The sequence below is a fragment of the Lissotriton vulgaris genome, chromosome 10 (genome assembly GCF_964263255.1).
Source record: "Lissotriton vulgaris chromosome 10, aLisVul1.2, whole genome shotgun sequence".
Lineage (NCBI taxonomy): Eukaryota > Metazoa > Chordata > Amphibia > Caudata > Salamandridae > Lissotriton > Lissotriton vulgaris.
In genome coordinates, this window is record NC_141698.1 from 1045350555 (window position 1) to 1045372865 (window position 22311).

At 43.6% G+C, this 22311-nt stretch overlaps 1 protein-coding gene across 5 annotated transcripts in view; it reads left to right on the forward strand.

Moving 5' to 3' along the window:
- TCAIM (T cell activation inhibitor, mitochondrial) overlaps positions 1-21854 on the forward strand; it is a 495335-nt gene extending 473481 nt beyond the window's left edge. For all 5 annotated transcript variants that reach the window (XM_086942093.1, XM_086942094.1, XM_086942097.1 and 2 more), the window contains one exon: positions 20847-21854. In XM_086942093.1, coding sequence (XP_086798219.1) covers positions 20847-21072 — 226 coding nt within the window. In that variant the 3' untranslated portion in view covers positions 21073-21854. The remainder of the gene's footprint in view (positions 1-20846) is intronic.
- Positions 21855-22311: the final 457 nt, after the last annotated feature.

Sequence of the window (22311 nt, forward strand, 5' to 3'; positions counted from 1 at the left end):
CCTATCTATTTACGGTGCTGGAGAAATTTGGGTTCGGCCCGGAATTTATACGATGGATCCGTCTCCTGCATTCTGCTCCGCTGGCCGGGGTAGTGGTGAACAACGATAAGTCCCGTGACTTTCAGCTTGGGAGGGGCACCCGACAGGGATGTCCCCTCTCGCCACTTTTGTTTGCCCTGGCTTTGGAGCCGCTTGCGGCTTGGGTACGATGGGATAGATCGATCAAAGGGTTACGCTGGACTCCGGAGTGGGAGGAAAACTTTCGCTATACGCGGATGATATCCTTATGTATTTGACCTCCCACTGCAGTCCCTCATTGTTTTCATGGATATTTTGGCGATATATGTTAGATATTCGGGGTTCGCCATCAATTGGAAGAAATCGGTCCTATTTGTGTTGAGCGGTGACCCCCCCAAATTGCCAGAGAGTTGTCCGGTAAAGGTAGAACAGGGGGGTTTTCGCCATCTTGGTATCTACATCTCTCGGGATCCTAAAACACGTTTCAAGGCTAATTTGACTCCCTCCCTGGCCAGACTCCGCCGGGATATTGCAAAATGGAAGGAACTGCCGCTCTCCCTATTGGGTCGGGCGGTTCTGTTTAAAATGATGGCGCTCCCACGGTTTTTATATGCATTACAGAACTTCTTTGATCCCGTGCCTCCCTCCTATTTCAACGAGATAGAATCGCTACAGTGTCAGCTTCTTTGGGTTGGGAGGCTAAACTGATGTTACCCTGGTACGACTGCGGGATTGGACTGCCCAGCATTAGGAAATACTACTGGGCTTCCCAACTGGCCCCTATCAATCATGCGATCTATGGCTCCCCGGCTGACCCCGGGTTCGCCATGGATCGTGGCCAGTCGCCGGGGGGTGAGTATACCCGGATATTGTACGCCAGGCGAGGCAGGTTCCCTTTATTGGGTCCCGCGTCGGCTTCGGCAAGAGCGTGGCATGATGCCAATCATGCTCTCAAATGGGAGGGCAAGATAACTATGGCTACGCCATTATGGAACTCTGAAGCCTTGGGTAGCCTGTGGAAGTCGAAGGGTTTCGATCGTTGGGATTTGATCGGTGTCTCCCAGGTCCAAGATATATAGGGCAAGAACGGGATATTGACTTTTGAGGAACTGCAGTCTAGACACCATCTGAATAAAAGTGAGAGATACCGCTATTTGCAAATTAAACATACTTTGGCGGCGGCTATCCCTCGCGATATGACGCCGCCGGAGGCCTCCCCGCTGGAAGATCGAATCCTGGATGGGTATCTTCCCACCAGAGCGATCTCACTGGTTTACAAGAAACTGGTCAACCACACAGAAGATCCCCTGGTGAAAGTTCGGGAGCAATGGGTTGTGGATGGTTTGGTCTTGGATGATGAGGATTGGGTGGAGGCAGTGTCCTCCCCCGGGAAGTGTGGCGATCCCCATGAGACTTTGGTTGGTGCAGCTTAGGATCCTCCACCGGTCCTACACCACGGGCCCAGGGTTGTGCCGAATGGGGCTTGCATCAAACGCAGACTGTCGAAGGGGTTGTGGTATGACTGGTACCTTTATGCACATTTTGTGGGAATGCCCAGAAATCCATAACTATTGGACCAAGATTCACGAGAAAATGAGTGAGGTGTGGGGTGTGCAGATTGTGCTAGAGGCACGCCGCTGTTTGCTTAATGTATGGGAGCCTTCTGACCTTACAAGCCACGGCAGGCTCTGGGTAACACTTGTCTGTATGATTGCCAATCGAAATATCGCACACCTATGGGGTGCCGGCCGAGCCCCCCAGGTCGGGAAATGGATGGATGACCTTGATTGGTGTATGTTTCGGGAGAGAGCTGTGCATGTGGCCAGAGGGAGACCCCGCAAATGGGGGAGGATATGGGATCTCTGGAATGCCTACTGAGGTGATATTTGCATACCACCAGAAACTGATCCAATAAGTGAGGACATTGGGGCACCATGAGCCCAGTTTTGAAACTCCTGCATGATTCTGTACTGCTGGAACACAGATTCACCGAAACTGTATTGCAGATGTCCATGGCATGATAGTCTTGTTTGTTGTAACTGTTAATTATGTTCAATAAAAACAATTAAAAAAAAAAATTGCTTCACTCAAAGACATCCAACATCTCAACAACACTCTCTCCCTGATTCTCACCTGACTCAACAACAACCACCTAAAAGTAAACCCCAACAAAACCAAACTTCTCTTCCAGCCTAAAAACAATCCCCAGACCTTCCACCACTGGCTTGACAGACTAACAGCACTAAACTGCAAACTTTCTACATCGAACTCCGTCACATCACTCGTAATTACACTTGACATAAGCCTGAATATGAAAGAACATCACTACACCGCTGCAAAAAGTGCCATCTATACCCTAAAACACATCAAAGAAATCAAACCTTTTATCCCCTCTGATGACTTGAAGACTAATCCATTCCCTTGTCCTGTCCAAGCTGGACTACGGCAACGCAACAATCATTGCATTCTAAAAACCCAGCTTCTGCCAATGAAGTCCACACTCAATGCAGCAGCCAGACTCTCACTCTCCAGAAACTCAACTGACTACCAATGGAAGCGAGAATGTATTCAAAACAGCCTGGATTACACATAAAAATTCTCTAATCTGGTAATCGCACCTACCTCGCTAACAAACTTACTCCTCATCCCTCCCAAATTCAAGAAAACCAAGTCCCTCACTCAATCCTTCCCTGGTAATGCCCTACGAGTTTGGAATGCCCTTCCTAAAGAACAGTGTTACAATCAATCCTACCTTCACTTCATGAAAAACTTTAAACTGTCTCTCCTCAATACATTCCTAAACTAATCCACCTAAACTACCCTGCCTGACCTACCATGTACCCTGTTAAACAAACTCACTGATCACTCTGAACTCTATCTCAACCCCTCCTCTGGATACCCCACCACCGCCATATAGTGTACTAATATGTTCTCTCCTCCTTTATCCTTACCCTGTAAACAAGCGCTGTTTTCATACTTCATGGCCTATTTTGTATGACTTTTCTCTCCCTATATTGTATAACTCTTTGCTATGCCTACTGTAAACAATGTAAACGGTGCACATGTAATTCTTGTAAAGCCGAATCCTATGGTTATAGCTCTTGTATTCAATCTTTATGTAATTCTTCTAAAACACTCTAATGCCCTTGGATCTAGTTGGTGCTATAACAAGCTCAAAAAAATAATATATTTTGGGTTCTTCTTTGCTACAGTATATAAAGCTCCAGTGTCATACAAGCATCTACATAACCCCAATCTGCACTGCCCTACTGCCATAATGCCAGTATTCCGAAAGCATGTTAGGAACTTTGTCTTCATTCATGTGTTAGCAACATTTCCTTTAGTAAGTAAAAGTATTTAATTCCCACATCCCCCAAGCATTAAAGGAGTCATTGCCATGATTTTCAATCTAAATAAAGTTCCATTGCCATCTTGCCAGTGTGCCACCAGTATGTAATTCACGTTTGATATCCTTGTGTGCCCAGAATTTCAGTGAGCCATACCAGTATCAACTTTTCCCCAGTATATACATCATACACTACTAGTCCCTTTGTAATGCTATATAAGTAAAGTTCCATTGCACTTTGTGCATGTGGAGCACTATCCGTACCATGGTCAGAAATCCATTAAATATGGTGCCTTTGTGATTATCAATAGCAACTTTCATGTTGCAATACACATTTCAGCACATCAATGTCAGTATCAACAATGCTGTTCTGCAAATTCCCCTTATGCTTCAAAAGCAGACCACTGTTGTGATTTTCTTATATAAAGAACCCCCTCAAGTATGATGTAAAGATACTGTTTTACAGAAGTACCTTTGTCCTATTAAATACTAATAATCTGCCCCTAATGTTCTTTATTGTGTGTATCATACTATTTTTGTTAAGTCTTTCTTATTAGCACAATTAATGTTGCAAGATAACAGAGGGCAAAGTCAGCAGAAGTAGCTATATTACTGAATACATTAACATTGGAACCAAGCTGTGCTTAAGATCAGTGTTCTAATTTAAATATAACAATAACTCCCACTGTCCCACCCCTTTCCGACAGGCCGGTCAGTAAAACAAATAAATCCCCAAATACCTAAGAATATTCTGGAATCCCTTCATACTGTTCTGAAATCATTTATATCTTGTACCATCATTTAATAGTTAAAGCATTATAACACGTTTAGTCAATAAACCGCTGTACAAACGAAAATATCAAGCTTTATGCCATCAACAGAAACCTAATTTGTGAATCAGCAGGAAGCGAAATCTAAGAAGGACGATCGTCAGCTTTACTCTGGGATTTTAACTCCTCCAAAAGGATATCCAATGTCTGTGAGATACTCTAAGCATGTGCGCACTCTTTGACCTGAGCATAGAAGCAGAACTTATTTCATCTCTCTACTGAAGTGGGAAATGTACTTTTCCAAACAATAGCTATACTTGTCTGGCCAGAAGCAATTCATGGTCTGTACATTCTTAGAAGCTTTCTTTTCTCAGCTTCAGACAAGGAGAGAGGCCCAGTATAGTGGTCCCTAAAGACTAGCATAGCTCTCGTCTGGTTGTGCTAGAAAGTGTTTCTAACACTTGTGACCTGTATGCAAAAAGAGAATTTGCAGGACTATAACATGTATGAAAGATCATCATCTAGAGCTGAGGATACCTTGAATCAGGACCAGCCTAAATTCTGCTAATATACTTAGTTGTCAAATATACCCTATTTAGTATATTAATTTGAATATATATTTAAACCCTGCGATGCAGGATCACTTTTGCAGATATTTCTATATCTTCTTCCACTATGCGTCATAACCACTTAAACAACTGATACTAGGCAGGAGGGTAGGGGAATCAAAGACACAATCAGAGAACAAGACTACTGCCTAGATCTGGTAAATATACGGGCTCATACAGAGTCCCAAACTTTATGAAGTTAGTCCGAAGCTCACTAGAACAAAATTATTTTAACATCAAAAGGCCACAGCGGTCTTAGAAAAAAGATTTCATTTTTATTTTAGTTTTCAAATTTTCAGTTCAAATATCAGGTTGAAAAAATCATTGTATATCCATAATAAATAATCACAACATTCAAACAACGTCCCACACATCCCTTCCAACAATCATGCTAAAACACACATACAGTCATCTACATCAGTTGGCAATTTGATTGTGTTTTGAGAAGGATGAATGAAACTTGTTGATGTATGTGTGTTTTAGCATGATTGTTGGAAGGGATGTGTGGGACGTTGTTTGAATGTTGCGATTATTTATTATGGATATACAATGATTTTTTCAATGTGATATTTGAACTGAAAATTTGAAAAATACAATAAAAAATGAAATCTTTTTTCTAATATCGCTGGGGCCTTTTGATGTTAAAATAATTTTGTTCTAGTGAGCTTCGGACTAACTTCTTAAAGTTTGGGACTCTAAATGAGCCCGTATATTTACCAGATCTAGGCAGTAGTCTTGTTCTCTGATTGTGTCCACTATGAGTCATGCCAGAGTCTTACAAGATCAGTCTCCCAAGAGATGTGCAGGGTAGACCGTTACAGATCTAGGGCCCGATGTAGGTAAATCTGATTTACTGACTAGAGAATACCGAATTTTACCGATTCGGTATTCTAGATTCGGTAATTCAGATGTAGGTAAAAAATCAGTATTTTTTACCGAATCTGTATGATTTGGTAATTACCGAATCGGTATTTACTGATTCGGTAATTGCTATTGATTGCTATGGGCCTTGAGGCCCATAGGAATCAATGTCAATTACCGAATGGGTAAATACCGATTCGGTAAAATTACCGATTTTGCAAGGGGGACAGGGTGTCACTTTGACACCCTGTTGCACCCCTGATTCAGGCTTGTGTGCCATGTGACACACATACATGTCCTTAGGGCATGTCTGTGTGCCACATGTGTACATGCACAGATGTGCATGTACACAGGTATTCGTTATTTACCACCAAATACTATTTGGTGGTAAATAACGAATCGGTAAGGGCCTGTGGCACTGTTTAAAGTGCCACCTATATCTGTATTTACCGATTCGGTATTTTACAGAATTAGTAAATTTACCGAATCGGTAAATATACCGATTCTGTAACTATAAGGTCCCCTACATGTCAAACAGCAAATACCGGTCGGCAACGGCCGAAATCGTCCATTACCGACCAGTATTTGCCATCCTACATCTGGCCCACAGTGTTGTACATAAGCTTTATGTAACCAACAAATTCGTTTATTTCTAACACCCATAGTATACAACACTTGTAGCACTTCATTTGTGGAGGGTTCAGAGGACTGAACGTGAAATAAATCCTGTAGTATGTTTTTAATGTGCCTGTATTTGAAGAATTGTCCTGGTCAGATGTTATAGCCAGACATTAAAGTCAGAAAATCAATTAATTCAGTTTTACTGAATAAATTACCAAGTCTGTTGAGTCCCAGTTCGGCCCATGAATAGATCTGATGCGTAGGTAATCATCCTGTCTGTGTGGGGATGCCAAGAAGTGGAATTGCTGGTGCACATGGAGTTGAGGTTTTGCAGTCCTACAACTTTGTTTCAAATGGGACATGGCTGAACAGAGCAAGGTCGGAGGAGGAATCAAAAGACACTTCATAGGAACTTCAGACAGTGTAAGGAGTCATCAATGAAGCCATCTTGAGGAAGGTCTGCATCAGCTAAATTACGGTCATCTAGCCTACTGGGGACGTGTCGCAGCTGTGTTGCCAAGTAGTAGCACTCAAAATCAGGAAGACAAAGACTCCCTGCTTCTACTGGTAATCTTAGAGTGGAGAAGCCTATCCAACAATGCCGCAAGCCCATATCAACTCACCAAGCAGCTGATCTTTCTCTTTGCATTATTTTTATTATTATTTTGAATATATTGTCTGACACGGCATTCAATTCACCAGACAGTTGGACTCCTTCTGACTCACAACTTCTGAGGCGAATCAGCTGGGCCCCTGTCATAAACACTAAGTGAGACATAGGGTTTGGGAATAATACCACTCAAGACCACCTACAGATGATCGTGACCCAACTTTTCTCTGTTAAAGCTTATCACAAATTTGGTCTCATTTGGCAAACACGTTTATGCACACTTTCTCACATAACCCAAGACGTAGATGCTGCTTCACCCAAGGAGTCACAACCCAGAATGTGTGGTTCATTCATGATCTTAGACAACTAAAAAGGTAGCAAAATAAGCTGAGGTACTAGCTACGAATCCGACTAATAAACATTATGCAGTAAACATTATGCAAAGAATGTAAGCAAAAGATATGGGAGACAAAGAGGGTTTACAAAAATCACAGTGGGTAAAGATTGCGGAAATTAGTAGAACAGGTTCAATAAGGGAGTTCTGGGTATTTATAAACAGAGTTGGTTTCCATCCCTCTCTAAAGCATGGCATCACCATCTCCGAACCAGTATGGACATTTTATTTATTTATTTATTTATTTATTTGCAGAGTTTTATATAGCCCTGGCTAGACCCGGTGGCATCGGAGCGCTTTACATGAGGATCAGTGAGTTACAGGATTTCAAAAGTTACATCAGTTACAAGTACCATTACAAGTAAAGACATAGGAGAAAAACATGAGATAATACAATAACAAAAGTTATTAGGTTGTTGCATAGCCAAGATAGACGTCTTATGGGGAATGGAAGGTAGAGGGGGAAAGGTAAACAGTGGAAAGGAATGTAGATAGTCAGGCAGACCAGTAAGGTGAAAGTACTTCAGGGGGAACAAAGTAGTCAAAGTGAAAGACAGCCCAAACAGTGAAGAATCATTACAAACAATGTCCGATGTCCGCCTGGGTAGGTAACGGCTGAGGGGGTGTACCAGAACCAGACTCCTCTATAGCTGCATAGGACATCTCCACTGGGCAACGGCCAATGGTACTCTGGCTCCCCACATAGAGGCAATATATGCTGATCAGAGATGTTTAATTCCTTTGCCCATCAAACCAACTCATGCCCCTTCCCCTGTGAAGGCTAAAGTGTTAAGACAGATAATCAAGGGCTCCAAATCGAACAGTGCTGTGGGTCACAATGGCCTGCCAACTAGTTTGTGTAAATACAACTTGACTAATGGGTTCCCAGTTTTAACAAATTTAGCATCCTATGCTTCCGAAATCCAGTGCGTTCCTAACTCATGGAAGGGGCCCATCTTACACCTGATCTATAGAAGGGTGATCCCAACATTCCTGGAAATTATAGGATACTTGCCCTGCTTGATGAAGAGGCTAAATTCTATGCTAAAATACTTTTAAAAGAATTAAAATCCTGGGTTGAATTACTAACCTAATCTCTCATTCACAAACTGTTTTCAGGGGAGCAAGCAGCACTGTAGATAAAAGTCCCAGCCTCTCGCTGGTTATACAGGAGTCTGAAAAGGTAAAAACAAACCAGTTTGTTCGCCTGCTTCATAGATTATCGTATTGCGACAGCGCTTTTGAGAGCCATAGTCTTGATACTGAAATACCTGGGTGCAATGAAATTGACCGATAACAGGCATACTTCAAATAAGATCAAAACTGACAGAGGGCTTAAACAGGGAGCATGCTGGCCCCACTGCTCTTCAATCTTTATATATCAGATCTGCCAGAAGCCGGGAATTGCGCACCTAAATTAGCCTCACTGCAACTGCAGTCTCTGTTGTATGCAGATGACACAGTGATTTTGGATCACACTCGAACAGGACTCCAAAAACCCTCAGTGCTCTAAACCCTTACAATGTTTTTAATGATCTAAGCTTGAACTCTAGCAAGTGTGCTGTACTAGTGTTCAACAGGAGTCACTACAGGATAATCCGGTGGGCTATCGGGGATCAGTTTGCAGCAAGATAAAGGTTGTACCAATAATTAGGAGTCTAATTGATGACAAAGGCTCACCTGGACAGCATTTTGACTATTTAACTCTAAAGCAGATACGTTTATGATTGTCAATAAACCATCTTTAAAACCTTTAGTTATGGTTATAGTGCAAAGTACCTGCCATCACTGGTATATGGCTTCTTGGCTTTTCCGAGAATGCCAGAGTAGAAAAGTAGAATATTATGTGGTTTGGGTTATTACCCTGATTATGTAATATCACAATTCCGCAAAGATTATCGCTGGATTAACAACAATAATACTTAGCTCTGTCATGGTAGTGTGGCATTACTGCTCAGGCATTACTAGAGGAACATGTGTTAATTATTTTACAGTACCATAAGGGTTCGTAAGTAATTGACAAGACTCAAGTTCCATTGTACTCTTGCAGGGTAGAAGTCTTGGGGAGGGGGGTCCCTGGACCAGGGCCCAAAGTCAGTTCAATTTTAGCGGGCCCTTGGTGTTCAGGTGCAGTGGTTGCCACGGCTGTCCGTGATCTTTAAACAGGAGTCACGCCCAAGCTGCTTTTGCCATAGGGACACCACCATCAGAAAGGGGATGCAAATACACAAGAGCAAGGTCATTGCTCACATCAGTTGCAAGTGTTTTGAAGAGACCTCTTAAAATGTTCCGTCGAGTTAAGGGGTCAGTTACCTGACTGGTAACCAACAAGCCATGGTAGCGGTAAAAGTAACGAAAAGGAACTTCAAGGTCTTGTGGTCCAGGGAAGTGCGATAGCAGCATGTAACTATGGTGAAAAACAGGCTACAATCACCAGAATGCACTTCACTATTTACTTTTGGGCGATCCTTCAGAGGGCCTGATTGCCAGCGATTCTTTAATAGCAGAGCGTTGTTTTACCTGCACTTTGCAAGGGACTGGTCCAACCAATCCAGGGCAGTCTGAGGGTGCTTCTGGATATCACAAGGGTCCCTCACTTCAGTAGGGTTTAGTTTTAGCCAAGGACAAGGGTCGTTCACTCAGTTCCAAGTCTGTTGCCTCAGAGGCACAATGTTCCTCTTTTGCTTTGTGCTGTTGGGCAAAGTCCTGTTGTCAGTGGCACAAGTCTCCTCTTGTTCCTTCTTTGAAGTAGATGGTTCAGAACTGAGGTTTTGGTGTGAGGGGGTGCCTTAAATCCTAGATTTAGGAGAGTTGGTTTTGTGGGAGCTAGTAGGCAATGGGCAGCTAGTCCCTGCAGCTAGTGCACCCCTGAGGTGACCAGATCCAGTGGTTTAGGTCATCTTTTCTACAGAGAGCCCACTATTCTGCTCTCCTAAGAAGACATAATTTAACTTTAGGTGTACAGATCAAGCTGCTCACCCTGGAGGTGTGACCAGCCTTCCTGTCATATACTCTAATCAAATTTATGCAACACATAATCAAATCGGTAACTGCAAAGTAGGACGGATTTTACCTACATTAATTTAATATAAATCGGACTACTATTTTTCAGTAGTGAACTTAAATAGCAAATGGTTTATATCTTAATGAATTCATTTTAGAGGGTGTTATAGAGTCTTAATCATTTTATACAAGGCTTTCACACAGTTATCTTAAGGTGCATTGAATTGTGTAATTGTGATGTATTGTGAGATTTTAACCTTTATTGTACAGTTATTTATTGTTTTATAATGTTTTGCAACTACCTTTAAGCAGATTACATTGTTTTTTTTATAATTCTTTTTATTGAAGTTTCGGTTAACATACACACAGCAATTCCACAGTATTGTCTTCTCAGTGTTGCAGGCAAATACCCTTGTCATAGTGTAAGAGCACCAATAAACAATTTTAACCAGACTGTTTTCTTCACAACCATTGCAATGTAATATGGCGTTTTACATCCAGGTAACATAACAACTGAATTGAGAGTTCTCATCGTCCTATCAGAAGTGTCCCAATGGGAGATAGGTAGCATTGGCCTGATGTGATGCATATGGGGCCCCTACAGTGCCTCCTACTTGTGGGGTGTGCATTAAGTATATCTTTAGCGGCTCCCATATGTCTTGAGGTCTGGAGCTAAGTGGCAATTGTTCTGAGTATGTGATTAATTGTTCCTAACAATATACCAGATCATGCATCCATTCTTTGCATTGAGGGGCCCTTCTCTGGCCCCCATCTAAACGCAAACCTTTGCTTGGCTAGTAACAAACCTAGGGCCAACAATCTTCTGACAGATGCCTCTATGTAATACGTGTAGCCAAGCAATGCGTTGAGTGGGGTAAGGCTTATATGCGTTCCCACCATTTGGGATATAGCTTTCCTAACCTCCTCCCAATAGTTGAGAAATAGTCTACAAGACCAGGCCAGATGGAGGAAATCCTCTCCCTCTGCACCACATCTTTCACAGCGATCTGTGGGTCTCAGGCCGTACCTACACATTTGTGCTGGGGTATAATACATCCAATGCAGATATTTATAATGAATGATCTGTAACCTGCTGCTCGCGGTTATCTTTCCAGTCTACTGACCGCAGTATGCCCACTGTGCATCTTCCAGCGAGAAGCCTAGTTCTGCCTCCCAGTTTTCCTGTGGCCTGTCCTGGGGCTGACTATTTAAACAGGGCAAAACACTTAGCTGTTTTCACCCAACACCAACACGAGAAGGGACGCTTCCCAGAACCCCAAACGCAATCCGGCACGAATCGCCTATCATGCGCATTCGCTAAGAACAACCTATCTGTTTATTCTACAAATGCTACGAGCTGGCTCCATCTAGCGCGACAATGAGGAGTTACGTTTTTGAGAACCCCGCCCGAGTTTTGGCATATGTTACAAACTAAGTGCAACAGCCGACCATCATTATTTCGTCCTAACGCGCCTTTCGTGAAGGACCTAATTACTGAATACATTGCAGTTTTATAAATAAGGGTACAATCGTTAGGCTCGTGTGGCGACCTTCTGTGCCTCCTCAGCTGGATACAGACATCCATGCCATTATATCAGGTTGAGTGAACATCTTACTGAGAGTGTTGCAGATTTACAAGATTTAACAACAATAAGAAACATCCACTATTTGCTAAGCGTTTTACTATCGTACTTACTGGATCAGATTCGTCGGTGTCTTGCTGATTATGCGCAGACATAAAAGATAAATTTATCTCCACAAGGGTATTCGTCATAACCCTACAGAGCAGCGTAAAACAAATATCTATTAGTTGCACTAGCTAACCAGAATATCAATTATAGAAGAGATTCACGCCCACCTTTTCTTTGTTATGTATATGTCCTATTGCAAATGACGGACTCCTGAAGAAGGCAAATGCCGAAACGCGCGTAGAGATTCCATCCACCGCTTTGCTTACTCCAATAGCCCTGCGTACCATCAATGTCATTTGAATATTTGGTTTTCCTGTTTTGTCTGTTATTAGCTTTTTCCATTCATGTTTCACTATTGATTAGTTGTTTTTTTACACTATTGTTATATTCACATATGTTTGTCATTCTAAATGAATATGAATAGATAAATATGAAATATGTATCAGAACACAAGAAAATGATCAAAATAAAACAAAAATATATTTTTACATAATCACTATAGTTATGATCTTTGTTTATGTATGATTAGAATCAGTCACGTATCAGACTAGTTTCCTAGGTCGTTTTTGGCATATTTAATCAGCTCACTATTAGGTACGTTACAAATATAGTTCTTAATATTCCCTACATTTAGTGAGTCCACCAATAGTAGGGGTCCCCTTCTTTCGAAATTCTGTCCTGGGGCTGCTCCCATGTAGCGAGCGCACTTCGGTACAGTCGCACCACCGCATGCGAAAGGCTAGCAGCCTTAAGCATAACGTGCAATGGAGCTAAAGTTGGCGGCTCCTTCGGGAAAGCAGGGGTGGATGCTGCATCATCCTGCCTCAGCCTAATGTACAGGAACAGCTCCATCGGAGAGGGTTCGCGCCCCCAAAAGAACTGTCCTCTGTCACAGAATTTACCATTGAGATACAGATCCCCCCATGTGCATATAGCATAACGGCACAGCATGCGGTGGCAGATTCCCTTGTGGGTTACAGGGGATTGCTATGATAGTCTAATGGTAATGTATGGGAGTACATCATAGGAGCCCTCAATCTCTGTGCACTGCACTTCTACACTTCTTTCGAGCAGGCCACAGTGGAATCCCTACCACCGCCCTCTTCCAGTCTACCCCAACGAATCCAGTCAGTGACGTGAGAGACATGTACCCCTGCTCCACTGCAAGATGTGGCATAAATGGTGGAGGGTGAAGCAGTACAGCACATAGTGTGCTTGTGCATACAGGTAGTAAAGTTCTGGATCAGGGTCCTGAAAAATTGGCACCCGGGGTTGTAGGGGATGTTTATAAATGGGTACAGCAGTCGCTGTAGAGTTATCATTTTCATGAGCGCTATGCGTCCTCCCATGGAGAGGGACATAGCAATCCATGAGGTAATGGAGTTGGTTATGCAGTCTCACACCTTGCCATAATTCGCTCTCAGTAGTTCCTCTCTGTTTTGAGTGACAACTATGTCCGAATATTTCAACTCCGATGCATTCCAGCAGAGTGGATAATCCGAGTGACAGGGCGGGGTATTAGAGGTGAGAGGGAAGATATGAGATTTCTCCCAATTTATTGGGACGCCTGAGTAATCTCTGAATATGATAACCCTCCGTAGCACCCCATTGAGATTTTCCTGGTGGTCCCTGACATACAGCGTAATGTCATCCGTATAAAGTGACACCAACATTTGTCTGGTAGGATATCTCAATGCACATTCCCGGTGGTGTTGCCAGAGAATGGCCTCCCACGGCTCCACTGCAAGGGTAAATAGGAGCGGGACAATGGGCAGCCCTGCCTGGTGCCTCAGGTTGTATCAAACAAAGGGGAGAGCGCTTAATTAATAAGCAGTTTTGCCATAGGTTTGTGATATAATAACCATACCCATGTGCAGAATCTTGAGGGAAAGCCCATACGCTGCAAAACAGACAGCAAATAGTCCCACTCTAGAGAGTTAACAGCCTTGGTGACGTCAAGGAAGACCGCCACTGTGTTGAGCTCTGGGTCTGTGTATTGTATAATTGAGAACAGGGTGCTTAGATTATATGAGGTGGCCCTCCTCGGGATGAATTCCGCGAGGTCTGGCCGTACAAGCCCGTCCATCAGCAGGCTGAGGCGGTTTGGCAATAATTTAGCCAATATTTTTACATCGCAATTTATTAAAGACAAGGGCCTTTAGGAGTCTGCGTTATCTGCGGGCTTGCCTGGCTTTGGAAGAGATATAATGAAGGCCTCTTTCATGGTATGCAGGAGAGTTACAAGCTGTAGTGCCTCCTCGTATAGTTGTTTCAGAAATGGAGCTAGTGTGTCTATGTATGTTTTATAAAATTCTGCCAGCAGCCCGTCAGGCCCAGAAGCCTTGCTCGACCCCAGTTGCATAATGGCGACTCTTATTTCGTCATCCTCAAAGCCAGCTGTGAGAAATTCACGTTGGTTGTCACTCAGCCATCCCAGCTCTACTGTTTCTAAATAAGGATTTATGTCTAAGGTGCCAGATCTCCGCGTTGTGTAAAGCGAGGAGTAATGCACCAAAAAAGCTTGCAGTATCTCCTCAGTGTTTTTGTGGGAGGTCCCGTCTGCACTTCGGATCTCCATGATAAAATTGGAATAAATGGGGTTTACTCATCTCTGCTAGCGCTTTCCATGGCCTCTCCCCTTCTCCATATTTCCTAGCTCTGTTATATTTACGTCGACGTAGACCCTCACGTTCAGTTGTATTTTGATACTCTAAGTCAGGGGTCTCCAACCTTTTGTGTAGTCAGAGCTACTTCTGGCCAGTGAAAATCGTCGTGAGCTACTGAACCCGAATCAACTCGCGCATTTTTCCGAGAGACGCCCCACGCCCAGTTTCATTGACTTTAAGCCTAATTTCATCAGAGCCCATACTGTGGTTTGAACAAAATACACAAGACAGGCCTGATTTAAGATTTCCCTAGAACACCAAAAGGAATGACTTTGGATTTGTGACATTTCAATTAATAGGTCCAAAATTAAGACCTTCCAGTATTAGTTGTCATTGAAATAATCCTTGCAATGCGGTTCAATTAACAAACATACATGAAAAGCGATCTTACCTTCAATGTGGAACTGATTTATTCTAATGCTGCAAATAATCATTTGGAAACGTGCTCAAGATTCTTCTCTCCAGCTACATTTTATTGTGTTTGTAATACAGGCCTGCAGTACACATTGCATTGTTCTTGTACTACCCTTATTGCTTCTGACAAAGATACAGCCGTTGAGGTAGAAGGAACCCCGCACAACGGTGACTAAGTGCAGTGGTGCCCATGACGCGGAGACCCCTCAGAATACAAACAGCCATGATTGGCTTTCAAGACACGCCCCCATACTCATTATCTTGTTAAGAGCAATGCAATTGTTCCCTTGACTTGAAATGTTCCATAAAATAGGTTGAATAGCTATGTTCCTCATGAGACTTAGTTAAAAAAAATGCATCTATTTTAGGACCATTCATGTTCACAATTATGTTCTTTGTGTACACCATGGTTGTGCCTATTTTTATTTTCAAGTGATACTGTTAATAGACAACATTTCTTACATAATGAAGGAAAAAGGAAAGAAGTGAGGCTTTTCATACAGGTGAAAAAGAACCTTATTTAAAGGTCTTATTATCGTCTTTAAACCTGTTTCCCTAATGTTTTTTTAATCTTCACTTTGTGGTGGGTACATATATGTTCAAAGGAATGTTCTCACTGTTTCCGGGTACAGAGTGCGCGTGAGTAATTAGGTGGGTAAATACACTGTATTACCTGCTTCCCTACACCCACAAAGATTCTGTTTTTCAGAACCCAGTGCACCATCACCTAACGTTTATTATGTAAATAAAGTATATTCTGTTGCTGTTGAAACGTTTTCGTTTCACCCTTCTCATTAGCAGGAGCAATATAGATGAAAGCAAAATCTGCCCTAAAGCTCAGTCAATTCATGCACCTGGTGCACAAATCTCTGTGGAACTTATATGTGGCATGTTAGAATTCTGGAGAGATAGCTCAGTGGGCGAATGCATCTGCTGTAGAGACCCACTTTAATCTTGGATTTTCATCTGAAGGCCCCAAGTGCTCGCCTTGTTTTTGGGCGGGTTAGACGGTGGGAAGAGTAGCACGTACTGAGGAGCAGTCGAGGCGCTTTAATGACAAAACATCAGATCATCAAATGGAAATCCTGGCCCAGATGTAACATTGTCATTGAGATGGAATCGCGGCAATACGATTCGCTCTGACCGTGTCACCCTGGCCTCACCAATCCATTACTCTGCAGCTCCTTTGCTTCATTTGACAATATTTGAAATTGTCTCAAACATGCCCAATCACAGGATTAAAGAACCATTAAACTCAAATTCCAATTGGCCAGCGTATTTTGTAGATGTTTAGTATTAAATCATTAATAGAGGCGCGGGGAGGAGAAAGGAACTGCTGTCGTGATTTAATTATTCCCGGTTATGTGCCAGAGGCGGCAGCTCATCCAACAGGAAACACAAGCAACAATTTGACCTATTCCAAGTATTTCTGGTGTGCCTTCATTCCCGAGTCACTTTACATGTGCCACCAAACTCCAGCCAGAGGCTTCACAAGAAGCAGGTGCACAATATGTAAAGTGTGTGGTTTGTCGGTAAAACATAGGCAGTCTGTGCATACACGTGTCTTTGCACATACTCAGTATTTTAGTGGCTGTATGTTACAATTTCGACCCTCCTAATTTCAGATGATTTTTTATCTGATCTTTGCACGTTATGATTGATTGGGCAGCGTGACCTCAGTGGCCACAGGTTTTAAATGCCCACCTCCATCACTGCCCTTTTAATTATTTTATTTATGATTGTTGTGAATTCCCACACACCTCTGTGAGGAGGAAAGCAGGATGTGCGGGATAATGCACTGATCATATTGAGCCTCTGAGTCAGTATTGCAGTCACACATCTTTCATAGTTAAAAAGTGATAAGAAAGCTCGGGTGGGGGTGAGGAGAGGGTAGGGAGAGTCACCTCTTTCTGCAGGACCGGGAACGCGCGAGTGAGTCAGAGCAGTTTTCGGTGTTCTGGTGGCATCTGCGGGGGCAGCTGGGGTCATGGCATGCTGCTGCTGGGAGCAAAGAGAGGGTGGATGGGGCGACGGAGGGATCAGGGGAGGGAGGCAAGTGTCGAGAGCATGCGGGAGATGGCTCCGGTACAGACGTGGGAACACTGACTTGTTTGGGAGTTGCGGGAGTTGAGAGAGGGGGGTGATCGGTAAATGGAAACTAGAGACGAGGGCGCCTCGAAGGCCCCATTGAGCGAGGGTGTAACCAGAAAATTAGAATACCCCCAAGTTGAAATAACTTGCACTAAGCAACCGAGACAAGTGATCCCACCCCAACCCAGAAGTAAATAAGCGCTGCTTACCTGCAGTGGAAGGCTCGTCTCCTGGCCGTCTCCTTGCTGCTTAAGGCGGTGAAGTCACGTCTCTTCCTGCTCCGCACCGGCACCCATCGCACAATGGCAGACAGTGCGATGCCAGTGCGGTTTGAGTACACAATGACGTCAGACTCTCACGAGAGGAGTCTGCAGCTCCAGGAGAGGAGCGTCATTGCGTCACGTCATCCTCTTCGCCCGCCCCATCCACAGATTTGCTCCAATCTGAGCGAAGGACTAGGCGAGCTACTCCCGGGGTCTCTGCGAGCTACAGGTAGCTCGCGATCGACCGGTTGGAGACCCCGGCTCTAAGTGTTTCCCTGATACCAGCGCATGCCTTCTGTGCCCCAGTAGCAGCTAATTCAGCTTCTAAATCCCTAATTTCCTCTCCAGGTCCCTCAAGGTGTTTCTGATGTCTTTTAAGATACCCCCCCTATTTAGCAATACTTATGTCCCGTATAGTAACCTTCAGGGTCTCCCAGACCTTCGCCAAGGCAGGCAAAACATCTATATTATGTTTGAGGAATTCCTAAGGTCCTGCCCCAGTTCTGATCTAAAGGGGGTGTCCAATAGCTACTGTGTAGGGAGCCTCCAGGACATGTGGGTGGCAAGGTTTCCCGGTGGGCACAGCCTCCGACAAACCGGAGAGTGGTCCGAGTACGTTCTGGCTAGATGTTGAGTGGGAGTGATCCAATTCCCCTGGATACCAACCAGAAGTCCAGTCTGGACCAGCTGGAGTGAGCTGTGGAGTAGCACATAACCCCCCCCTATGCGTCCAATGAGCCTAGCGCCAGACATCAAGCAGGCAATGCTCCTCCATGATTGACTGTAATTGGCGATGAGGCCTTGTGTAGTGCTGTGCCTGGGTATGAGAACGATCAAAGGTTGGTTGTAGAGTGAGGTTGAAGTCCCCGTCCCAGATAATGTAGGAGGAACCAATACCGGCGCCCAGCCCCCACAAAGTAGTGAACAGCCTCTCATCATCCGTGTTGGGTCCATAGCAATGAATTAATGTAATTGAGTGGGAGACCAGTCTTCCCCAAATTATGTTATACCTCCCTTGTGGGTCGTTTATGGCCCCCTCCGCTACATAGGGGGCCTGTTCCTATGCAAGGATGGCTGTTCCTCTCCTGAAGGAGAAATAGGAGGAAGCATTACCCATCGTGAAGCAAATGTGGGAGCAGTCGCCAGGGCCGTGTGCATTTCCTGCAAAAGGGCTATATGTATGTTGTGTCTATCTAGGGAGTGTAGGAGGTGTTGTTTCTTTCGCGGGTTCCCCTGTCCCCGAATGTTCCATTTTAGGAGGTTCAGGCCTGCCTGCTTGTTGCTACCTGCCATGCGATCTTGTATTCTTGAAGTTTTCAACCATGCCACCCTCTCTGGTTCTCACACTATTCTTATCTTATCTGATTGTGTAGGTCTGCCTTTCTTAGGCGGATTACATTGGTCCTTTAAAAATGCACAAATTACAATCAGAATTTCAGGAAGTGTTTGCTGTTGTGTGTTGGTAAAATTTACCCCTTTTATGATTTTAATGAACTAAATAAAGGTTTATTAATTGCAGAAGGAACGGGGAGGACAATATGAATGTTGGTAAAATATTATAGAAGCCCTGGAAGCACTTCCATCTATAAGCGCTTCATGACTCACAACCGCAAGTGGCAGTAAAGTCCACATCACAGCAAAGTGAGTGGACTGCCCTTCCTAGGGTGCCATCTCGTAAGTCATTTGCAAAGGGGTAGACGTTCACTGTGAAGTATCGAAGCGCTACAGCCACCCATGAGAGTCGCTAGAATACCCCTGCACACTCTAGAAAATATATACAGTCATGTTAGTGTTGACATTAGAAAGCAAGGACAAAGCCTATCAGCTGGACATGAATAATTGATGTCTCTTTGAATCATTCGTTGGCAAGTAGTGTCTTTAATGTTGGTAACAAGAAAACCAGCTGACAGGTGTTTTGTCACGTGTGGGACAATCTTCCCGCGACTCCTCAGGGCTATTGACGCTGTAGAGAAGTAGTGGAAGTCGCTCTATCGGTGATAATTCCGACCCGACAGGGCCCTGGACTCGTAGGTGGATGTGGAGAAGTCGGTATGTAAATCGTGCCGAAATTGTGTGTAAAACTGTGGGACACTCTCGGATGCGTTGAGTAGTTGCTGTATTATCAAGTTTGAGAAAAACGTGTAGTCCGTTCGGCCACACAGAAAACGATGTTGGATAGAAATAGGATTTTCACGCAGTATTCCGAAAATATTAGCCCATTACGCTACATCGTGCACACCCGCACCTCCAGTTTTCGAGCTTAAATCTATATGGTTATCTCAGGACCTTTCTACTATCGCTCTCTATGGCCGAACGGACTACACGTTTTTCCACAGTTTGATAATACAGCAACTACTCGACGCATCCGAGAGTGTCCCACAGTTTTACATACCGACTTCTCCACATCCATCTACGAGTCCAGGGCCCAGTCGGGTCGGAATTATCACAGACAGAGCGACTTCCACTACTTCTCTACAGCCTCAATAGCCCTGAGGAGCCACGGGAAGATTGTCCCACACGCGACGAAACATGTGTCGGCTGGTTTTCTTGTTACGAACATTAAAGACACCACTTACCAACGATGATTCAAAGAGACATCAATTATTCATGTCCAGCTGATAGGCTTTGTCCTTGCTTTCTAATGTCAACACTAACATGACTGTATACATTTTCTAGAGTGTGCAGGGGTATTCTAGCTTCTTTCGTACGCAATGCCGGCCTCGGTCGACACTCCCTGGAGGGGTTCTAGGGCTTTCCCCTCACCCCTTTTTGTTGCACCTCACATCCAACAGAGAGTTAACTGATACTATTGTGCAAATCCCTAAGCAGTGCGCCCTTTTTAGAAAAAAACCCTTTCTAAGCCAATTTGCACCCATGAGAGTCTACCATCCAAAACCCACTGCCACGGTAACTGGCCCGCAGCGTCCAGAGGGAAAACACCGGATTCTGTCCAGTTTACACAAAGGGAGTCGTGCAAAATTATCTGACGTTTGCATGATATCTGAGAGGTCTGGTATGTCCCCTGTACAAAAGGATAATGATGTCATATATTGATACTGAGAGTGTAGCCCTGTATAGTGGCACTCCCCACGCGCTCCCAGGAGTCATAATTGAGCTGCTGGATGGCAAATAGTAAAGGTACATGAGGGCAGCCTCTGTGGGTACTCCTGTCAACTGCACAAGAGTCAGAGATGCGTTGTCCTGTCTTGGCTCTATGCATGTATCCCCAGTGTAAAGGTTCATAGGCCTTTCTGAGTTCACGTGTGATGTGTGGATCATGATAATTGCCACTTTAGTAATCCCCTGAAATGTTTAACAATAGAGAGTCATTCTTATAAACAAGGCTGGACTGTAGTTAACAGAAAGCATGACTGTTTAAAAACCTTCTCAACTTTATTTTCTCATCTGAGGATAAAAAAAACATTGCGCTATTGTACTTTATTGTGTTCACCTAGGTAAAGTACTGATAATGTTACTTTTTATGTTTTAGGCTGAAGGTGATGGAGCGAGAGTTGAACAATTTGTGCATTGAGAAATTCTCACTGCGAAGACTCCACAAGGAAACAGGGGTCTCCAACACACAGATGATAGACTGTTGTAGCAGGCTTCTGAAGGAGTCCTTGCCTCACCTGCAGGGCATGCACCTCTGTGTGTCCCGCTTTTACTCTGTGCTGCAGGATGGGGACCTCTGCATTCCTTGGAACTGGAAGAGCTGAGAGGAGCCCTGGGATGAACATGAGGTCGTTGGAGGGTTTATATGTTAGTACTATGGTCCTGAATTCAAGTTGGGCATTTAATACTGTCCCGTACATAAGCCCCTGTTTACGCCCAGGACGGAGTTATACGTTTGGTTTTATTTAACGCATCCAATAATTGTCAGATGTGTTAAATAACCCAACATTCTTTACATTTTGGCAGGTCGAACCTGGCGTAATAGAACAAGGGAAATATGTGCGGTATTTTCTGTACCATGCGTATGTTGGTGTCTTAAGCATATTATTCCCCAAATAACTTGTAATAGGTGCTATTTATTGCACCTGATAAATAAACCCCAGGTTATTTACCAGCTGTGGTAAATAGCACCTGTACTTGTATTCAGGTCCTTTGAGTTTTTATAGGGGGTTTTACAAGTCTGCGTCCACATTTCAGTGTTGAATAGCACCCTGCTCTTGTTGATGCTGCTAAGGACCTTGGCTATTGACTTCTTGGCAGTTTGAACAGTGTTGTGCATTTCTGGTCAGTTTTTCTTTCAAGTATTTAGTTAACTGGTGAATAAAACGTATATGTTATACCCCGTCTAAAAAAGAGGACCCGAAAATGATCTACAAATACAACAAAAATGTTTTCATGTATATAAAAAAGAGCTAATATATTTATCTGCAGTATTATAGTTATTTAAGTACAGAATTGTATGTTTTCGTACAGTGGTTACCAGCTGCTGTCACTACCAAACCTATAAAAAGGAAGAAAGGTGTTGTAATTGTTTGTTCAATAAACAGTTAACAAATACAATAAAAAAAGTTTCTATCTTCTATATCTAACTTGACAATGTAAAATAATTTAATCGAGTAGAGCATTGAATGATTTATATTAGAATTCCACTGTACAACCCAGTACGGGACATACTGTTAGTCCATTTAATGTTTAATTCGTATTAAACTGTTAGATTTGGTAAATGACCATGTCTTACCTTGGAAGAATATAGTGCAGAGCATTAACGATAAAACATACCATTCCCAATGACCCAGTTGCTTTTCCTTCTAGCTTTCCCTCCTGCACAATGGGTTGAATCTTTCAGCTCAAGCAGGCAAGGCGACGTCTGGTCCTTGAAACGTTACTGCACTCCCATCAAGGGACCTCTGAAGCAAGGAAAAGGACTGTCCTTGTTTCATCAGGCCTGTTTGATAAAGAATGACAGCTGTGCTGCACTGTGGAAATCGTGGAACCTATTTGAA